General features: G+C 39.5%; 2 protein-coding genes across 3 annotated transcripts; one reads left to right on the top strand and one right to left on the bottom strand.

Annotated features, from left to right (window-relative positions):
* Nucleotides 1-4066: 4066 nt before the first annotated feature.
* LOC106086354 (WD repeat-containing protein 89) lies at nucleotides 4067-5849 on the bottom strand. Its single transcript, XM_013250992.2, has 5 exons — nucleotides 5797-5849; nucleotides 5547-5718; nucleotides 4916-5491; nucleotides 4626-4847; nucleotides 4067-4544 (listed from the first exon to the last, which is right to left on the bottom strand). The coding sequence occupies exons 1-5, from the start codon at nucleotides 5804-5806 to the stop codon at nucleotides 4304-4306; spliced, it is 1221 nt and encodes a 406-aa protein (XP_013106446.2). The 5' UTR covers nucleotides 5807-5849; the 3' UTR covers nucleotides 4067-4303.
* A 1579-nt stretch (nucleotides 5850-7428) lies between these two features.
* Nucleotides 7429-9757, top strand: LOC106086364 (probable nucleoporin Nup54). 2 transcript variants are annotated; one of them, XM_013251003.2, is made up of 5 exons: nucleotides 7429-7645; nucleotides 7738-8166; nucleotides 8256-9190; nucleotides 9256-9375; nucleotides 9442-9757. In XM_013251003.2, the coding sequence occupies exons 1-5, from the start codon at nucleotides 7591-7593 to the stop codon at nucleotides 9661-9663; spliced, it is 1761 nt and encodes a 586-aa protein (XP_013106457.2). In that variant the 5' UTR covers nucleotides 7429-7590; the 3' UTR covers nucleotides 9664-9757. The 2 variants fall into 2 exon arrangements, with proteins under 2 accessions (XP_013106457.2, XP_013106456.2); XM_013251002.2 differs by having other exon boundaries at nucleotides 7430-7645; nucleotides 7702-8166.
* Nucleotides 9758-14939: the final 5182 nt, after the last annotated feature.

Raw genomic sequence — 14939 nt, 5'->3', positions numbered from 1 at the left:
TTTACCATATACTTATTTTTGAAGAAAAGGAAAATGCAAAAAACAAAAAAAATACGAAAAAATGGAAATAGTCACTAAAAGGTAATAAGAACGATTTGTAAATTTAACAACATCATGTACATAATGTATGCAGTACATATACATATATGTATACACTAAAACATCATTTATTTTTTTTTTCATGTTGATTATTTATGTAACAGTCAAATAATTGAAGGATATTTTTTTCTTTTTTGCTTTTATGTGAATTATTTTTTTGTATAAAAAATATATATATATTTAATAGTAAAACAATATTTAAAAGGTAGTCACTTTTATTTTATTCTGTTGATATGGTTCTTAATGCAAAAAGGTAAGAGACATTATATATTTTAACTTAAATTGTAATGAAATTGATGGGTCAATTATTGATAGCAGCCAATCCACACAAATTTTTAGTTTCAAAGGTATCAATTTCCGACCCTACAAAGTTTATATATTTGGGATCGTCGAAAAATTCTAAGAAGATTAAACGATTTCTGTGTGTCAGTCCGTCCGTCCGTCCGTTATAATCTCTCTACAGCCTTCAAAAATTGAGATATTGAGCTAAAATTTGCCACAGATACGCCTTTTTGATGCACGCTGGTTAAGTTCTTGGACGGGGCAAATCGGATCATATTTGGGTATAGCTGCTATATAGACCGATCTGCCGAAAGAGGGTCTAATGCCCATAAATGCTTTTTTTTATTCGATTTCGCTGAAATTTGAAACAGAGAGTAGTTTCAGGCCTCCCGACACAAATATGGTTCAGATTGGGATATGTTTAGATAAAGGCAGATCGGATTTTCAGCGAAATCGGGTAATAAATAAAGCTTTTTACGGGCTTCAGGCCCTTTAACGGCAGATCGATCTACATTGCATCCATATCTAAATATAGTCCAATCTGAACCATATTTGTGTCAGATGTCGGGAGGCCTGAAACTACTGTTTCAAATTTGAAACAGTGAGTTATTTTAAGCTTCTCAACATCTGACCTAAATAGGGTTCAGATCGGACACTATTTAGATATAGCTGCCATATAGACCGATCTCCCGATAAGGGTCTAATGCCCTTAAATGCTTTATTTTTTATCCGATTGCGCTGAAATTTGAAAAAGTGAGTTGTTTTCAGCCCGACATCTGCCCCAAATATGAGCCCGACATCCGCCCTCAGCCCGACATCCGCCCTCAAATATAGATATAGCTGTCGTATAGACCGATCTTACAATTTAGGGTCTTAATCCCATAAAAAGCAGATCTATTGTCTGAAAATTTTACTTATCGGGAATTGAATAAAATATGAGGGGGAGGGCGGACCCTCCCCCAAATTAAACTAAATTTCTAAATCGCCAAATCTCGGAGATGGTTGGTGCGATTTAAGCGAAATTTTGTGTGCCGTCTTATAATATACTAAAAACAAAAATTTGGTATCTAAATTTCGGATGGGATACATAGCAGGCCTCCGCACCCCCAAAACCTACCAAATATACATATAAAGACCAATAACCGCAATATGGGACTCAAATGAAAGGTATTTAAGAGTAGAAAACGTATCTGATATCATATTGTCGGACCAAGTGTTTGGGGGACTGCCCTAACCCCCAAACACCCCCAAATCGGACATATTTACCGATCATGGCAATATGGAACTCGAATAAAAGGTATTTGCGAGTAGAATACGAATCTGATATCCAAATGTGGGACCAAGTTTCTGGGGTCCTTCCCATCCCCAAAACTCCTTCAAACAGGACTTATTTACTGAACATGGCAATATGGGACTCAAATTAAAGATATTTGAGAGTAGAACCCCCATTTGTAGATTATGGCAAAAAAGGGCTCAAATCTGATATCTGTTTTATGGCTAAGTGTTTCAGGGACGCCTCACCTCAAAAAATGAAATGGGTCAGTGAAAATAGGTCTGGCAGTAAGACGAAATGGATGATTTCAACTCCCAAAACGCATTGTACAACCGAGCAGATAAAAAAATGGAGAACGTTGGGAACCACAACTTTGAGATAGTCAGTAACTTTATCTACCTCGGCACCGCCGTAACCGAAACGAATTACACCAATTTTGCGATTAAGCGAATAATAATAATGGCAAACATATGCTACTTTGGACTAAGTAAGCCGTTTAGAAACAAGGCCACCTTTCGACAGACGAAGATTACACTATACAAGATACTGATACTACCCGTGTTGTTATATGTTTCTGAAGCGTGGGTACTTGTGAAAGCAGAAAGCTAGGTTGGCATGTTGTCAGAATGGATGAAGAAGCTCCGGCAAAGAAGTCTTTTGAAGGCAAACACGGTGATACACGCAAACCGGAAAGACCAAAAGCCCAATGGAAAGATCAAGCGGTGGGAGACACCTCGAAACTTGGTGCCAGAGATTTTGGAATGGGCGCAGAAGATTGAGGCGCTTTTCTACGTTCGGCTAGTGGAACAAATTTTCTGTCATAGCTAATTAAAGTAAAGTAAGTATTGGCACCTTTAAAAAAAACCAATGACCATTCTGAGCTTGCTCACCTATAGTAGCTTGACGTGGATCGCTAACTCCAGATGCAAATATGTGGATAAAGCACCAACAAAATGGCATTATCCGGCAGTTCGCAACAATACGACTGGATTGTGAATAGGATTTTAGAACAAAACTCGACTCGCATACAAGTTAATATGACATTTGTTGTAGTTGTTTTTTTTTCATTCTATTTGTATTTTGTGAAGAGCAAAAGAAGAATTTTGCAATGGAAAAGTAAATATAGTAAGTAGTTGCCGTTTTTGGTAGGTTCCTACCAAAATTGGTAGTTTGGTAGGCTGACCTCAATTTTTAGTAGTTTTTTCCAACATATAAATACTAATTTAACTACTGAAAAACATCGCCGGGGATAACTGAAAATCAATTAACTTCTTCTCGTTTCTGTGTATTCGTTAAAAGTGCAGAATAAACCAATGGATGTCGAGGGTCCAAATACTATTACAAGGAGTCTCGTTGCTTCAAATTTTAGTAAAAATGGCGTAAGTTCTGATATTGACTATAACTGGTACAGGTATTGAGAGAGCTTATACAATTTCGTAGTTAGGAAATGCGGCTTTTGTGCGTTTTCTGTCTTCAATCGGAGAACAGGGCTATGTGGCAGCTGCATACAAATATGGCCAGATCTGGTATATAGTGAGATCTTGAAGGATCCATGCAACTCACTGTAACGGAGAAAATGGGTAGTGAAGCGCATTTCTGGGCTTAAACACTTAAATCGGAAAATCTCTGAGCACTGTTGTTGTTGTTGTAGCAGTTTATTGTTGAATGTCAAGACCCAGGAATTGCGATTGAGATGCGGTGCGTCCACAGGGATCCGGGTCTGAGTCGAGTGGGTCTGGCCGGGTAGATAAACAGGTTACGTGTATCGTACGGTCCCTGGTTACAATCGGGACATACATCTTGCACGTCGGCATCAATCCTTGCTCTGTAGGAGTTGAGGCGGCTGTTGTTCATTAAAATCGGTGTAAAAATAAGACTTTATGCGAGGGTGCAAATGAAATGGCAAAATTGCCATCTCTTCGGTGGAGGGTATAAAAACATATACTGCATTTTTGATTTGTAGAACATTTGGTAGGTTTTGGTCGGGTTTGGTAGAATTTTTCTTAAATTTTGTTAGGAAATAATTTTTTTGAGTGCCAACACTGACCACAACACCAACCATAGTATGACACGTTTCCGTTCTTGGTGGAAATCTCATCGGATACTTTAAGGTGTGAAGGCTTCAAGGGCCGTACGTTGGTATGTTGTACTTGTATCGAATTCATTGCGTAAACGCCTCTATGATATAAGTACCATACTAACAACGTTCGACATCCTGTCTGCTGGCTTTTCTTTTCCCAAGTTTCTGTGCATCTTACGGAAGATTATCAATGGCATTTGAACATTAGAACTGGCCGGCCTCCGCTGATTTTCATTTTTCAAGTTTTTTTGCCTGTTAAGGCGAAACTCATTATTTTATAATTCTCATTTTATTTCTTTCTATTTGTTTAAAAAAATTATTTTTCATTAAAAAAATGTTTTATTCTACAATAAAAATCATAGTCTCTTTTGTTTGGCTGTTACCAGTCGGCCATTTAAAACTATTTAATCATTAGATTAAAAACCACAACGCATCCATGCCTGTGTCCTGATTATCTGAAAACTAAAAATTTCTTTTGGCCAGAACCTATAAACCATCTTTACTTTCCAATGAAAATTTCCTGGTTATTAGCTCCAACGGGCTTATTAACGTAAATAATAAGCCCTTTTTTAATACGGATTTGCTTTATGTGATTTCGATTTTTTCGCTTTTAATTTGTTAGCTCCAGAACTCGTGCTCAAAACATTATCCTGGGCTGTCCATAAAGTAACAATACTTCCTTCTCCCGCAGTAAGTAATACATTCGATTTACTATCGAAAACACTTTCACGTACAATCTGCTTATTGCCATCAAAGTTCGCGTATGGTAAAAGTTTTTTGCTTTCATACTTAACGGAACGCATTATTTCCCTACAATTAAGCAACGATAAGTTTAATGTATATCTACATAGATATATACGAACTAAATAGTTATTTCGTTATTCTACTTACCCCTTATTCAGATTTGAACCAGTTAAAAGAAATAAATTGCCATCCGATAGACTATGGGCATCAATCAAATTACAGTTGGCCTCTGTGGTCCTTTTTATGGCTTCTGTTATTTTATCTCGATCAAACTCGTCTATAGAATCTCCCTCCTCCGATTCGTAAATTTTAAAGTCATTGGTATGTGTTATGCAGGAGAGGATATCCTTATCATAAACATTTCTGTGCCTTTAATAGTAAAGAAAAACAAAACGAAATAAAGGGAAAAATAATTTAAGATATTTATATCAACTCACCAGTTAATTTTATGTACACTACTTTCGGTATTAATCGTTATTTGCAAGGCATCATCCTCATTTGCTTCCTTTAAATCGAAGGTATTGATCAAACCATCTGTTGAAGCTGAAGCCAAGGTGTCTGGGTTTTGTGGATGAAATCGTAGTGACGTCACATCACCTTGGTGACAATCGAAATAATCACCCATATGCCTACGTTCACGTAAATCGTAAAACACCAAATAGACATTGCTACAAACCTCCTCGGTGCCTGTGCACAGCAAACGGCTATTGCAGTTGCGGTCAAATGATGATATAAATTTTGGCGCTTGTTCGCCCTTCCCTGTGTCACGCTCAAAGCGTGCTTGTTCTTTTTGGGTGCGAAGATCAAATAAACGTACCAAACCATCTTTGGTGCCAATTAGCAATGTATTAGGCGTTTCATCCATATATCGAAGACCACAAATTTGATTGTCTTTTTGCGGTGCAACTTGGAATGGAGAAATTTGTTCCAATTGTTGTAGTCCTCGTTCGGAACTGATGTCAAAAATATGTACTGAGGTGTCCGTTAAACCAGCAGCCAGGCGTGAAAGGGAACTAAAAAAAATTTATAAACTTAAAATAATAACAAAGAAGGCTTAGAGAGGCCTACTCGTCCTTTTCCAAGCTAAGAATATATTCCTTCTTCAATGATAGGGCAGTTTCGTCAAAAAGTCTATATTTGTGAAGAAAATGCTGCTCCAATTCGAAAGGAGTGCAAGTGTCACTATCTTCCAAAACTTGCTCCGACTCATCATCGCTACTTGGCAGTGGCGCATCATCAACTTTATGAAAATATTCAAATAAAATTGATATCAATATTCAAATAAAATTGATATTTTTTATAAAAAATAAAATCTTACCGCACGACATATTTCTTTATATGCTATCAAAACAAATCAAAGAGAATAACAACAACACGTGCACGTGTAATAATATTTGTTATCGATAATATAAATTATAAAGCGCCCCATACACTCGCAATTGCTGTTTTATTTCATATTCAGTGCGACTATATGAGTACTCAAGGCGAATTTAAAAAGGTGGTCTCAAGCGAACAGCTGTTAACAGCCGGCCGGGTTTGACGGTATTAAGATCTCAGATTTTTGTTTGCATTCTCTTTGTTGTTATCTTCTTCCTCGCATATTCTCTGCTCATATACGCAAACGTATCCACACACGCACACAAATTTGTTTGCGTATGTTGGCAAAACGACGATCAGCTTGATGGCAAGATGGCGGATTGCACCATATGTTTTTGTGGTTGTTGTAGAAATGAGACAATTTTTATTTGTTTCGCCATGACTAGTACTCTAGTAGTGACGTCAGGATTGATTTAATGGCCCTTTTGGACGGCCCATCATGATCGTACTCATCGTGTGTAGTTTTTTATTAGCACCATATTGCTCTGGCCTTATGTCACGTCAATTACAGGTGGTCTCATTTGTGCAACCACAAATCATATGGTGCAATCCGCCATCCCGTCATTAAGATGTCATTTCAAAAATGACATTGTTCTCAACAACACAACCAAAGAAACTTGCGCTTGTGTGCGCACCTTTGACGGTAAAATGAGAGAAAGATGAACACAGGCATAAAATGGGACTGTTTGCTGCAAATGTAAATAAAGAATTTACATCTTAATACGGTTAAACTGTTCAGCCGTTAGCATGAGAACTAGAGCTGGTAAAATATCGATGGCACTATCGATATTTTTCTTTTTATCTGAAAATCGATTAATATTTTTCCGATTGATACTATCGGCAAAGTAAATTTTTTTTAGAAAATTAAACAAAAATAAGCTACTCGGCACTTAATCCACAATTTTCATCCGATTGGACAAAATGTTGTACAATGATTTCTCTCATGGCTTATAACTGACCATGGCGAAACAATTTAAGGTGGTTTCATTTGTACAACAACCACAAATCATATGGTGCAATCGGCCATCTTGCCATGAAGCTGATCGTGGTTTTGCCAATACACACAAAGAAATTTGTGTGCATGTGTGTATACGTGTGCGTACATCAGCAGAGAATATGCGGGAAAGAAGATAACCACATAGAGAATGCTTACAAAATTCTGACATCTTAATACCGTCAAACCTGGTCGGCTCTTAACAGCTGTTCGCGTGAGACCACCTTTTTAAATTCGCCTTGCCAACTGACTTGGTTTTATTTGGTCTTTGTTTCTACATAAATCGGACTCTTAATTTTTACTTCACATTTTCACAAACAGTAATCGATAGACGTCATTCATCGAAAAAAATCAAATGATTTTAATTTTTCAGCCGGTTATGTGTACATGTGACGAATACACCTTTGTTTTCACCAATACTATTATACAATGATGTTACTCATGCAAACCTAGCATTATGAGAACTCCTTTTTAAATCCACCTTGGTAATGTAAGAATCTATGATGTTAACGGCCCATAATAACATTGTTATCGATAACAACTACAATTAATATTGTTGTCGATAAATGCACCATTTTTTATCATCCTTTGCAATTATTTATTGTTGTGAGAATTTCTAGCAGTGCGCCAAATTATAGTGTTTTATTTAATACTCTGTTGCCTTTAGAAAAAGTGAAAAATTAATAAAAAAAAATTGCTCTTGAGTTGCAATCCAATAACGTAGTGAACTCGTGATTGAATATGTCGTTTTTTGGAGCCAATAACTCCTTGGGTGCAACTAGCACACCGGCAAAACGTGAGTGCCTCTTAATTGTTAGGGTTTCTCAGATTTAATGGAATGAAACATTTCAGCCACTGGTCTTTTTTCCTCTTTTGGCACGGGTGCAGGAACTGCAGCTACAACAGGAACGGCATTTGGCTCTGCGCCTGCTTTTGGTACTGGAGGGTTTGGCCAAACTGCAACCGCTACTTCGGCGCCTACACTGGGTGGCTTTGGAGGTTTTGGATCTACCAATACTAACACCACAACTGCGCCCACCTTGGGCGGTTTTGGTGCTTTCGGTAATACAGCTACATCTGCAGCTCCAAGTTTATTTGGTACTGGGGGAACGACTACATCAACAGGCTTTGGTGGTTTTGGAACGGCAACTGCAACTTCACAAGCTCCAGCATTTGGAGGTTTTGGAACTACGGCTACAAGTAATGCCACAGGTGGATTTGGTGGTTTTGGAGCAACATCAACCACATCAACGGCTCCGGCTTTCGGGGGTTTTGGAGCACAACCTACAACGGGAGGTTTTGGATCATTTGGACAAGGTAAAGCTCATAACATTTATTGAAAAGCAAATTTTAATTGTTTCTTCTTCTTCATAATGTTTCAATATTCTATTTTTAATTTTTAACAGCATTTGCCAAACCAGCTACAAACACCACAGTTACTCCTGGATTTGGTGGGTTTGGCGGAAATACCGGCTTTATGATGGGCCAACAGCAGCAACAACAACCGCCTATATCCGCTGATGAAGCTTTCGCCCAATCGATTTTTAATGTCTCAATCTATGGAGACGAGCGTGACACCATTATTGCCAAATGGAATTATTTACAAGCTATGTGGGGTATTGGTAAATCATTCTATTCTCAGACAGCAGCTCCTGTAGAAATAACCCCCCAAAACTATCTGTGTCGACTTAAAGCAATGGGATACAGCCGCCTGCCTGGTAAAGACAATAAAGTTGGGCTGGTAGCTTTGAATTTCAATAAACCCCAGTCTGAGGTCAAGTCCCAACAAAATCAAATTGTAACTACATTAAATGGAGTTTTCGGTAATAGACCTAATTTGCAAATCCATATTGAATCTAGCAAAGAAAATGACGAAAAGAAAAGTCAACTTGTTATATACGTTGAAGAAAGATCGCAATTGGCACCGAATGATACGAAACGAATACTAGCCACAGATTTGGCAAATTATCTCAATCAACCTAATGTAAGGGGGCAATTGAATAATATGGGTGTTACCGAAGTTTTGGCTTTAGTTCTTCCCGACGAGGATCAACTTAAGGAATACTTGGAAAATCCCCCCAAGGGGGTGGATCCACGCATGTGGCGTCAAGCGAAATTAGATAATCCAGATTTCACAAAGTTTATACCGGTGCCAATGATTGGTTTTAATGACCTAAAGTGGCGTATAAAATGTCAGGAGAATGAAACACAGACTCATAATTTGTATTTACAAAAGGTAGAACATGATTTGTCAGAGTTAAGACAAAGACATACTGCTGCTACAGCAAAAATAATGGAATACAAAAGAAAATTGGCAGAACTAAGTCATAAAATATTAAAGGTAAATGAACAAAATTAACATAAAAAGAAAAGATTAAGAACGAAAATATATGTAACAATTTTTAGATAATTGTGAAGCAGGAGTGTACACGCAAAGTTGGTTTGGCTTTGACACCGGAGGAAGAAGCCTTGCGTTCAAAACTGGAAAACATGCAAGCGCTAATTTCAGCGCCCACCCAATTCAAAGTAAGTTGATTCACGCTTAAACTATTATTAAGAGTTTTATTTATTTGTATATTTGTTTGGAAACAGGGTCGCCTTAGTGAACTACTTTCGCAAATGCGTATGCAACGAAATCAGTACGCACTCACTGGAGGTAGTGAGTACACAATCGACAAAGATTGTGAGGAAGAAATGAAATCATTTTTAAGCATGCAGCAAAAGGCGATGGAAGTCCTAACGGACACTGTAACAAAAGATCTCAAGGCTCTGCAGATTATAATCGATGGTATGCCAGAACTGGTAAGAGGCTAATGACAAATTGCTTTCAATTAAATAAAAATTGTTTATATTTAAGTTTTTTTTATAATATGTTGAGTTCTGAGATGATAAAATTCAAAACAGTTTATGATTATAATGAAAACAAATTTAAGCGGTCAAATTTGATCTCAATAATCTTTACCCAGGTATATCTGGAATTGGCGGCATCTCGCTTAATCCAGCTCATATACTTGCGACAAATTTTATTCTTAAAAAATAGCAGCTGGTTGGCCAAAGCCCTCTGCCACATCAGGGCTTGGGAATGTATATTTCTTGCAATGGTCTCTGAGGCAAGATTAATGAAATAATGGACTTTAGGGATCGGGAGAATATTATGGTAGTGGCGATTCAGAAAACATAGCGGAACAACACTTGCAGCTAGTATAGTTTTCAGTGTTAAAATGTACTACATAAGGATCGCAATCACAGTGGGGCGGGGGACTGATATTCTTGATACTCCATTCGTTGCAGTTTAGACCAATTTCTACTACTCCTGGCGTTATGGGAATGTATGGAGATAGCAGGTCCGACATTGCCGTGATAGACCCATACAACGTGTATATACCGCCGGTAAGCAGTCGATACCAACATTATAGACCCAGCATCAGAAGTTGTTGTCTGGCCATAGTCGCTTATTACTAGGGGAATCTATTTAGTAACAGCCTCACGTTTAGCACGGGGAATGTGGACGCCCCCACCAGAATGATAGGTAGTTGCAGCAATTCGCCAGACATATTTATTGCATAACCTGGTCTGATAAATAACGTTTTTCGACTAAGTCGTCTTTTTCGTTGTGATAGGGCCACGTTCCATAATTCTCACAATTGACCGACCATCTGCTTTGATAACATCTGAACGCCGGACGTATATCAATCAGAAGAAAGCCGATTGGCACGGTTTCAGAAAATAGACCAATCCCTGCTTCATTGAGCTACCACCTGCCTCAGAAGTACGTATTGGTGAGAAGAAATTCTGAAATATCATGAATGCAGCAGCTGCTCGCTTTATACCAGCCGGTCGAATACCCCAAGTGAGGCCCAACTTCCCGGCGCAAGTATCGGTACTTCCAGGCGAGCGTAATGGGATTCGCTGCTCCGATGCTAATGATCCCAGATGCAGGGAATTGAATCTAAAAATCATTAGGGTGGTCAGCAAACAAAAGCGGAAATAATGGATAACGTAGTGAAAGCAATTTAGCTTAGGCACCGGCATCGGTAAGCTGTGGTCTGTTGTTAAGTCGAGAAGGATGACAGGGTCTCAATCATTTTTGGCGGCGTAAAAGTGACTGATACGAAGAGATGCGCTCGGTTATTCAACAGGCAAGTTATTGAGCATCTCAAGAGCGACAGGGCAAGAAGAACCATTAGTCGTATTCGTGGTCTCCGCTACTGAAGACTGGAATGGACCTGATTAAAGAAGAGTCGTACACGCTCATCTCCCATCTCTCATCGGTAGCCAAGACGTTTTGCACGCTATCAATACAAATATTAAACGTGATCTAAATCAGGCCAGTTAAGCAGATAGGACGGTTCTCGTATCTCTGGGCCTCTCGATAGCCTAATATACTCAAATCGGCTAGTTACCGAGAGGAAACTCTGAGAGATCATTAACGCAGCAGCCTCTCATTTTATACCAGCCGGGTAAATACCCAAAGTGCGGTCCAATTTAACGGCGCAGGCAGCGGTACTCGCAGACGAAGGTGATGGGATTCGTTGCACGGACTCCACTAACCCCAGAATCAGCGAGCTTAATCTGAAAATAAACAGGGTAGTCAACGAACATAAGCGGAATTTTTGACTGGAACACTTGGAGTAATGTAACTTAGGTACCACTTTAGGTAAGCTGTGGTCTACTATTAAGTCACTGTCGAACCCCGTTATACGGGATCTCACTTTTGGCTAGGTTACTGATCAGAAGAGATGCGCCAAGTGGTTCAACCAACAAATTATTGTGCATCCCGAGAGTGACAGGACTGGAGGAGAGCCATTACGGTTACGAATGTCATCCGAGGCGCCAAGTCAAGCGTTGGGCCAGAAGGCATCTCTACATTGATGCTGAAGAATCTGGATCTACCTGGAATCGAGTACCTAACAACCGTCCTCAACTTGTCTTTGAACACTCTTATTGTACCCGATGTCTGGAAGATGGGCACAGTGATCCCGCTACTGAAGCCTTGAAAGGACCCTAGTAAGGTGCAGTCGTATATACCGATCTCCATTCTTTTACTATTACCCAAGACGCTTGAGGGAATACTCCTCCCGAGCCTCGTTGGAGAATTTCCATTCGCTGAGCATCATCGTGGATTTAGAATACTGCATAGCACTTCAACTGCTTTGCATGCCATCAACGCCAACATTTGCCATGGCTTCAATCAGCCCAGGCCATGTGATAGAACAGTCTTCGTAGCAATGGACCTATCGAAGGCATTCGACATGATCAGCCATGCTACGTATTGAAGACATCGTCAACACGTCCCACCAGCCAGGCCTAAAACAGCGGGTCGCGAATTACCTGTGTGGTCGGCAGTCATTTGTGGAATTTAGGGATAAGAAATCGAAACACCGATTTGGGTTTACCGGCAACCCAATATGGGACTCAAATGAAAGGTATTCGGGATTAGATTACATATATGGTCAGGAAGTAGGAATAAGTTTTATAATTTATTGATAACGAAAGGGGGCGGACCCTTCTCCGTTACCCCAAAAACACCACCCAAAATCAAAATTGGACCAATAAGGACAATGTGGGTATCAAATCTAAAGTATGCGGGAGTAGACAACGAATCTGAATTCATGTGAAGTATAGGGGGTTACCCCACCCCCACAAAAACGCCCAAAATGGGCACATTAGCCAATCTCGGATATATGGGACTCGGTTTGTTTGTTCCGTATAGACTGAAAAACGGCAGAACCGATTTTCTCGAAATATTCGCATATAATGTAGGTTGGTCTGGAAGGAAACATAGGCTATATAATTTTTCGGTATCGGAAGGGGGACGGACCCTCCCCCTTATGCCAGAAACACAACCCAAAATCAAAAGTGGACCGATCGGGACAATATAGGTATCAAATGAAAGGTATTGGAGAGTAGAATACGAATATGGTATTGAAGTCTGAGACTAAGTACCCATCGGACCGCCCCAGCCCCAAAACAGACATATTGGACGTTAATTTCAATATGGGGCTCAAATGAAAGGTATTCGGGAGTAGATCTGTCTGGCGGAGAAGTAGATCGAATCTGGCGTACAAAATCAGATCGAAGTATAGGGGATCACGCCAACCCTCAAAACGTCATTGGCCATTTTATGACTATTGGCTGAACCGTATTTCTTAAAATTTTCATAGATCGTGTACGTTTATCTGGAAGGAAACATAGGCTATATAATTTTTAGATATCGGGTGGAGGAGGAACCCCCCCCTTACCCAAAAAACGCCACCCATATCCGAAAGTGGTCGGATGGGCACAATAAGGGTATCAAACGAAAGGAAAATTTGGGTCAATGTACCCAGCGACCCATCCCCGCCAACCCCAAAACTCCTCTAAACAGATATATTCGAAGTTCATGTCAATATTGGACTAATGATAAACATTAGGTCCAAGTAATGGGATATCGCCCACCCCCAAATGCCTCCAAACGGGCACATTAGGCGACCATGGCTATATGGGACTAAAATGAAAGTTATTAGGGAGTAGAATATGACATTAAAATTTGCGTTCAAGTCTAGGTGGCGCTTTTCCTCCTAAAGATACGTCAAATGGGTTATTTGACCCATTATGATAATATGGGACTGAAATAAAAGGTATTTGAGAGTAGAAAACGAGTTTGATATCAAATTTTAGAGCAAAGTGCTTTGGGGTACGCCCTAATTTCAGTAATTTCAAAGTTCCGGTGACCCGATTCCGATTCAAGTTTAAACTCAATGAAAGGATCCTCTTTTTTATAGCCGAGTCCGAACGTCGGAAAATTTTTTAAATGACCATGCATGGTATTGTACATCACAAATGTCTTCAACATTAAGAAGGGATAAACACCGCTTTGCCCGATGTTTTCGCCAGGATTCGAAAGCGTTCAGCGTTATAGGCTACAATGGCACGAATTCGATATCTGTATTCAGGGCGAAGTGTTCCCACCCTAGAAAGATATTAGAGTGATAAAGAAAGCGCAGCAGAGCGAGCCCGGTTCGGCTAGTAATTAATAAAACTTAGCAGGCGGAAGGATGAATCACAATACATTGCTACAACGACAACAAGGCAGTACCTGTAGTCTTTGAGAGAGAATTCGGAGAATTCGTTGATGGAAATTCGAAGTCGTACGAACCACGAGCTGTCTGACGACGTTGGCATAGTTAAGCGTAGCCCCAGCTAAGAAATGGTTTGAAATAGAGTCCAGTAAGACATCTCGAAACTTGGTGTCAGATATTGGAGAAGACTGAGGTGCTTGAAAAAGATTCTAAGTTTGGCTAATGAAGCAAAAGTATGTTAAAGTCAACTAAGAGAGAAAAGGTGGTTGTGGGAAGATTTAAGTTGGCATAGGTTTGTAAAGTCAGTATAAAATGTTAGGAGCCGGTTTTCGAGCTCGTTAGTTACAGATCTGCTTTTGATGTATTAAATTCTTGCTTCAGTTTGCATCAATTTTACTTGCCACGGAAATTCGCCAACGTTAATACATGGTTGAATACAGACAAAATTTCATTTTCCTAAAGAGGGCATTAGGTACATTAGTAAGCCGGACTTGTACTTCCTCGTGACAAGCAACTGTGTATCTCATATCTCATTTAACTTTGAACTTGTCTCCCATTCATAAGAAAATAGTACCAACGGCAAACAATGCAAGGAAACTGAAACAGGTTCACATCCTCAACATGCTCGCAGCATGATCATGGAGGAGGTAGCCAGTCGTCACTACATTACATCTAGTCATATGTACTGCTGCTGATCGCATGCATTGGTGTCAATAAACTTTTGAAAACTAAAAGATCGACTGTAACAACAATTTACACACAATTAGTTTTATAATCAAATTGAACTCATTACACACATACGACATGATGCAGTGGAGTGAGTACGTCGAGAAGGCATTACATTTAACTTGGGAAAAACGACATGACCGAAACAAATCGAAAAGAAAAGAAAAACAGGTTGCAGTCATAATGCCGCACTACACTGCACTACACCGCGCCTACGATGATGTCTTAACACAAATAAAATCTGCCAAAGCACTCACTCTCCCCTCATCTGGGTGGCCGGGCCTGCCTGTCTGTTGTTTGTAG

This window comes from Stomoxys calcitrans, chromosome 5, assembly GCF_963082655.1.
Source record: "Stomoxys calcitrans chromosome 5, idStoCalc2.1, whole genome shotgun sequence".
NCBI classification, from domain to species: domain Eukaryota; kingdom Metazoa; phylum Arthropoda; class Insecta; order Diptera; family Muscidae; genus Stomoxys; species Stomoxys calcitrans.
This window is presented reverse-complemented; position numbering and strand designations above follow the sequence as displayed.

Excerpts from the sequence above, each read along its gene's own strand:
- LOC106086364 (XM_013251002.2), top strand. The coding sequence starts at position 7,591 with ATGTCGTTTTTTGGAGCCAATAACTCCTTGGGTGCAACTAGCACACCG. Across the intron at positions 8,167-8,255 it reads TTTTGGATCATTTGGACAAG|CATTTGCCAAACCAGCTACA; the intron begins GTAAAGCTCATA and ends AATTTTTAACAG. Across the intron at positions 9,191-9,255 it reads TAAGTCATAAAATATTAAAG|ATAATTGTGAAGCAGGAGTG; the intron begins GTAAATGAACAA and ends AACAATTTTTAG.
- LOC106086354 (XM_013250992.2), bottom strand. Across the intron at positions 5,492-5,546 it reads CTTAGCTTGGAAAAGGACGA|TTCCCTTTCACGCCTGGCTG; the intron begins GTAGGCCTCTCT and ends AATTTTTTTTAG. Across the intron at positions 4,848-4,915 it reads AGTGTACATAAAATTAACTG|GCACAGAAATGTTTATGATA; the intron begins GTGAGTTGATAT and ends TTACTATTAAAG.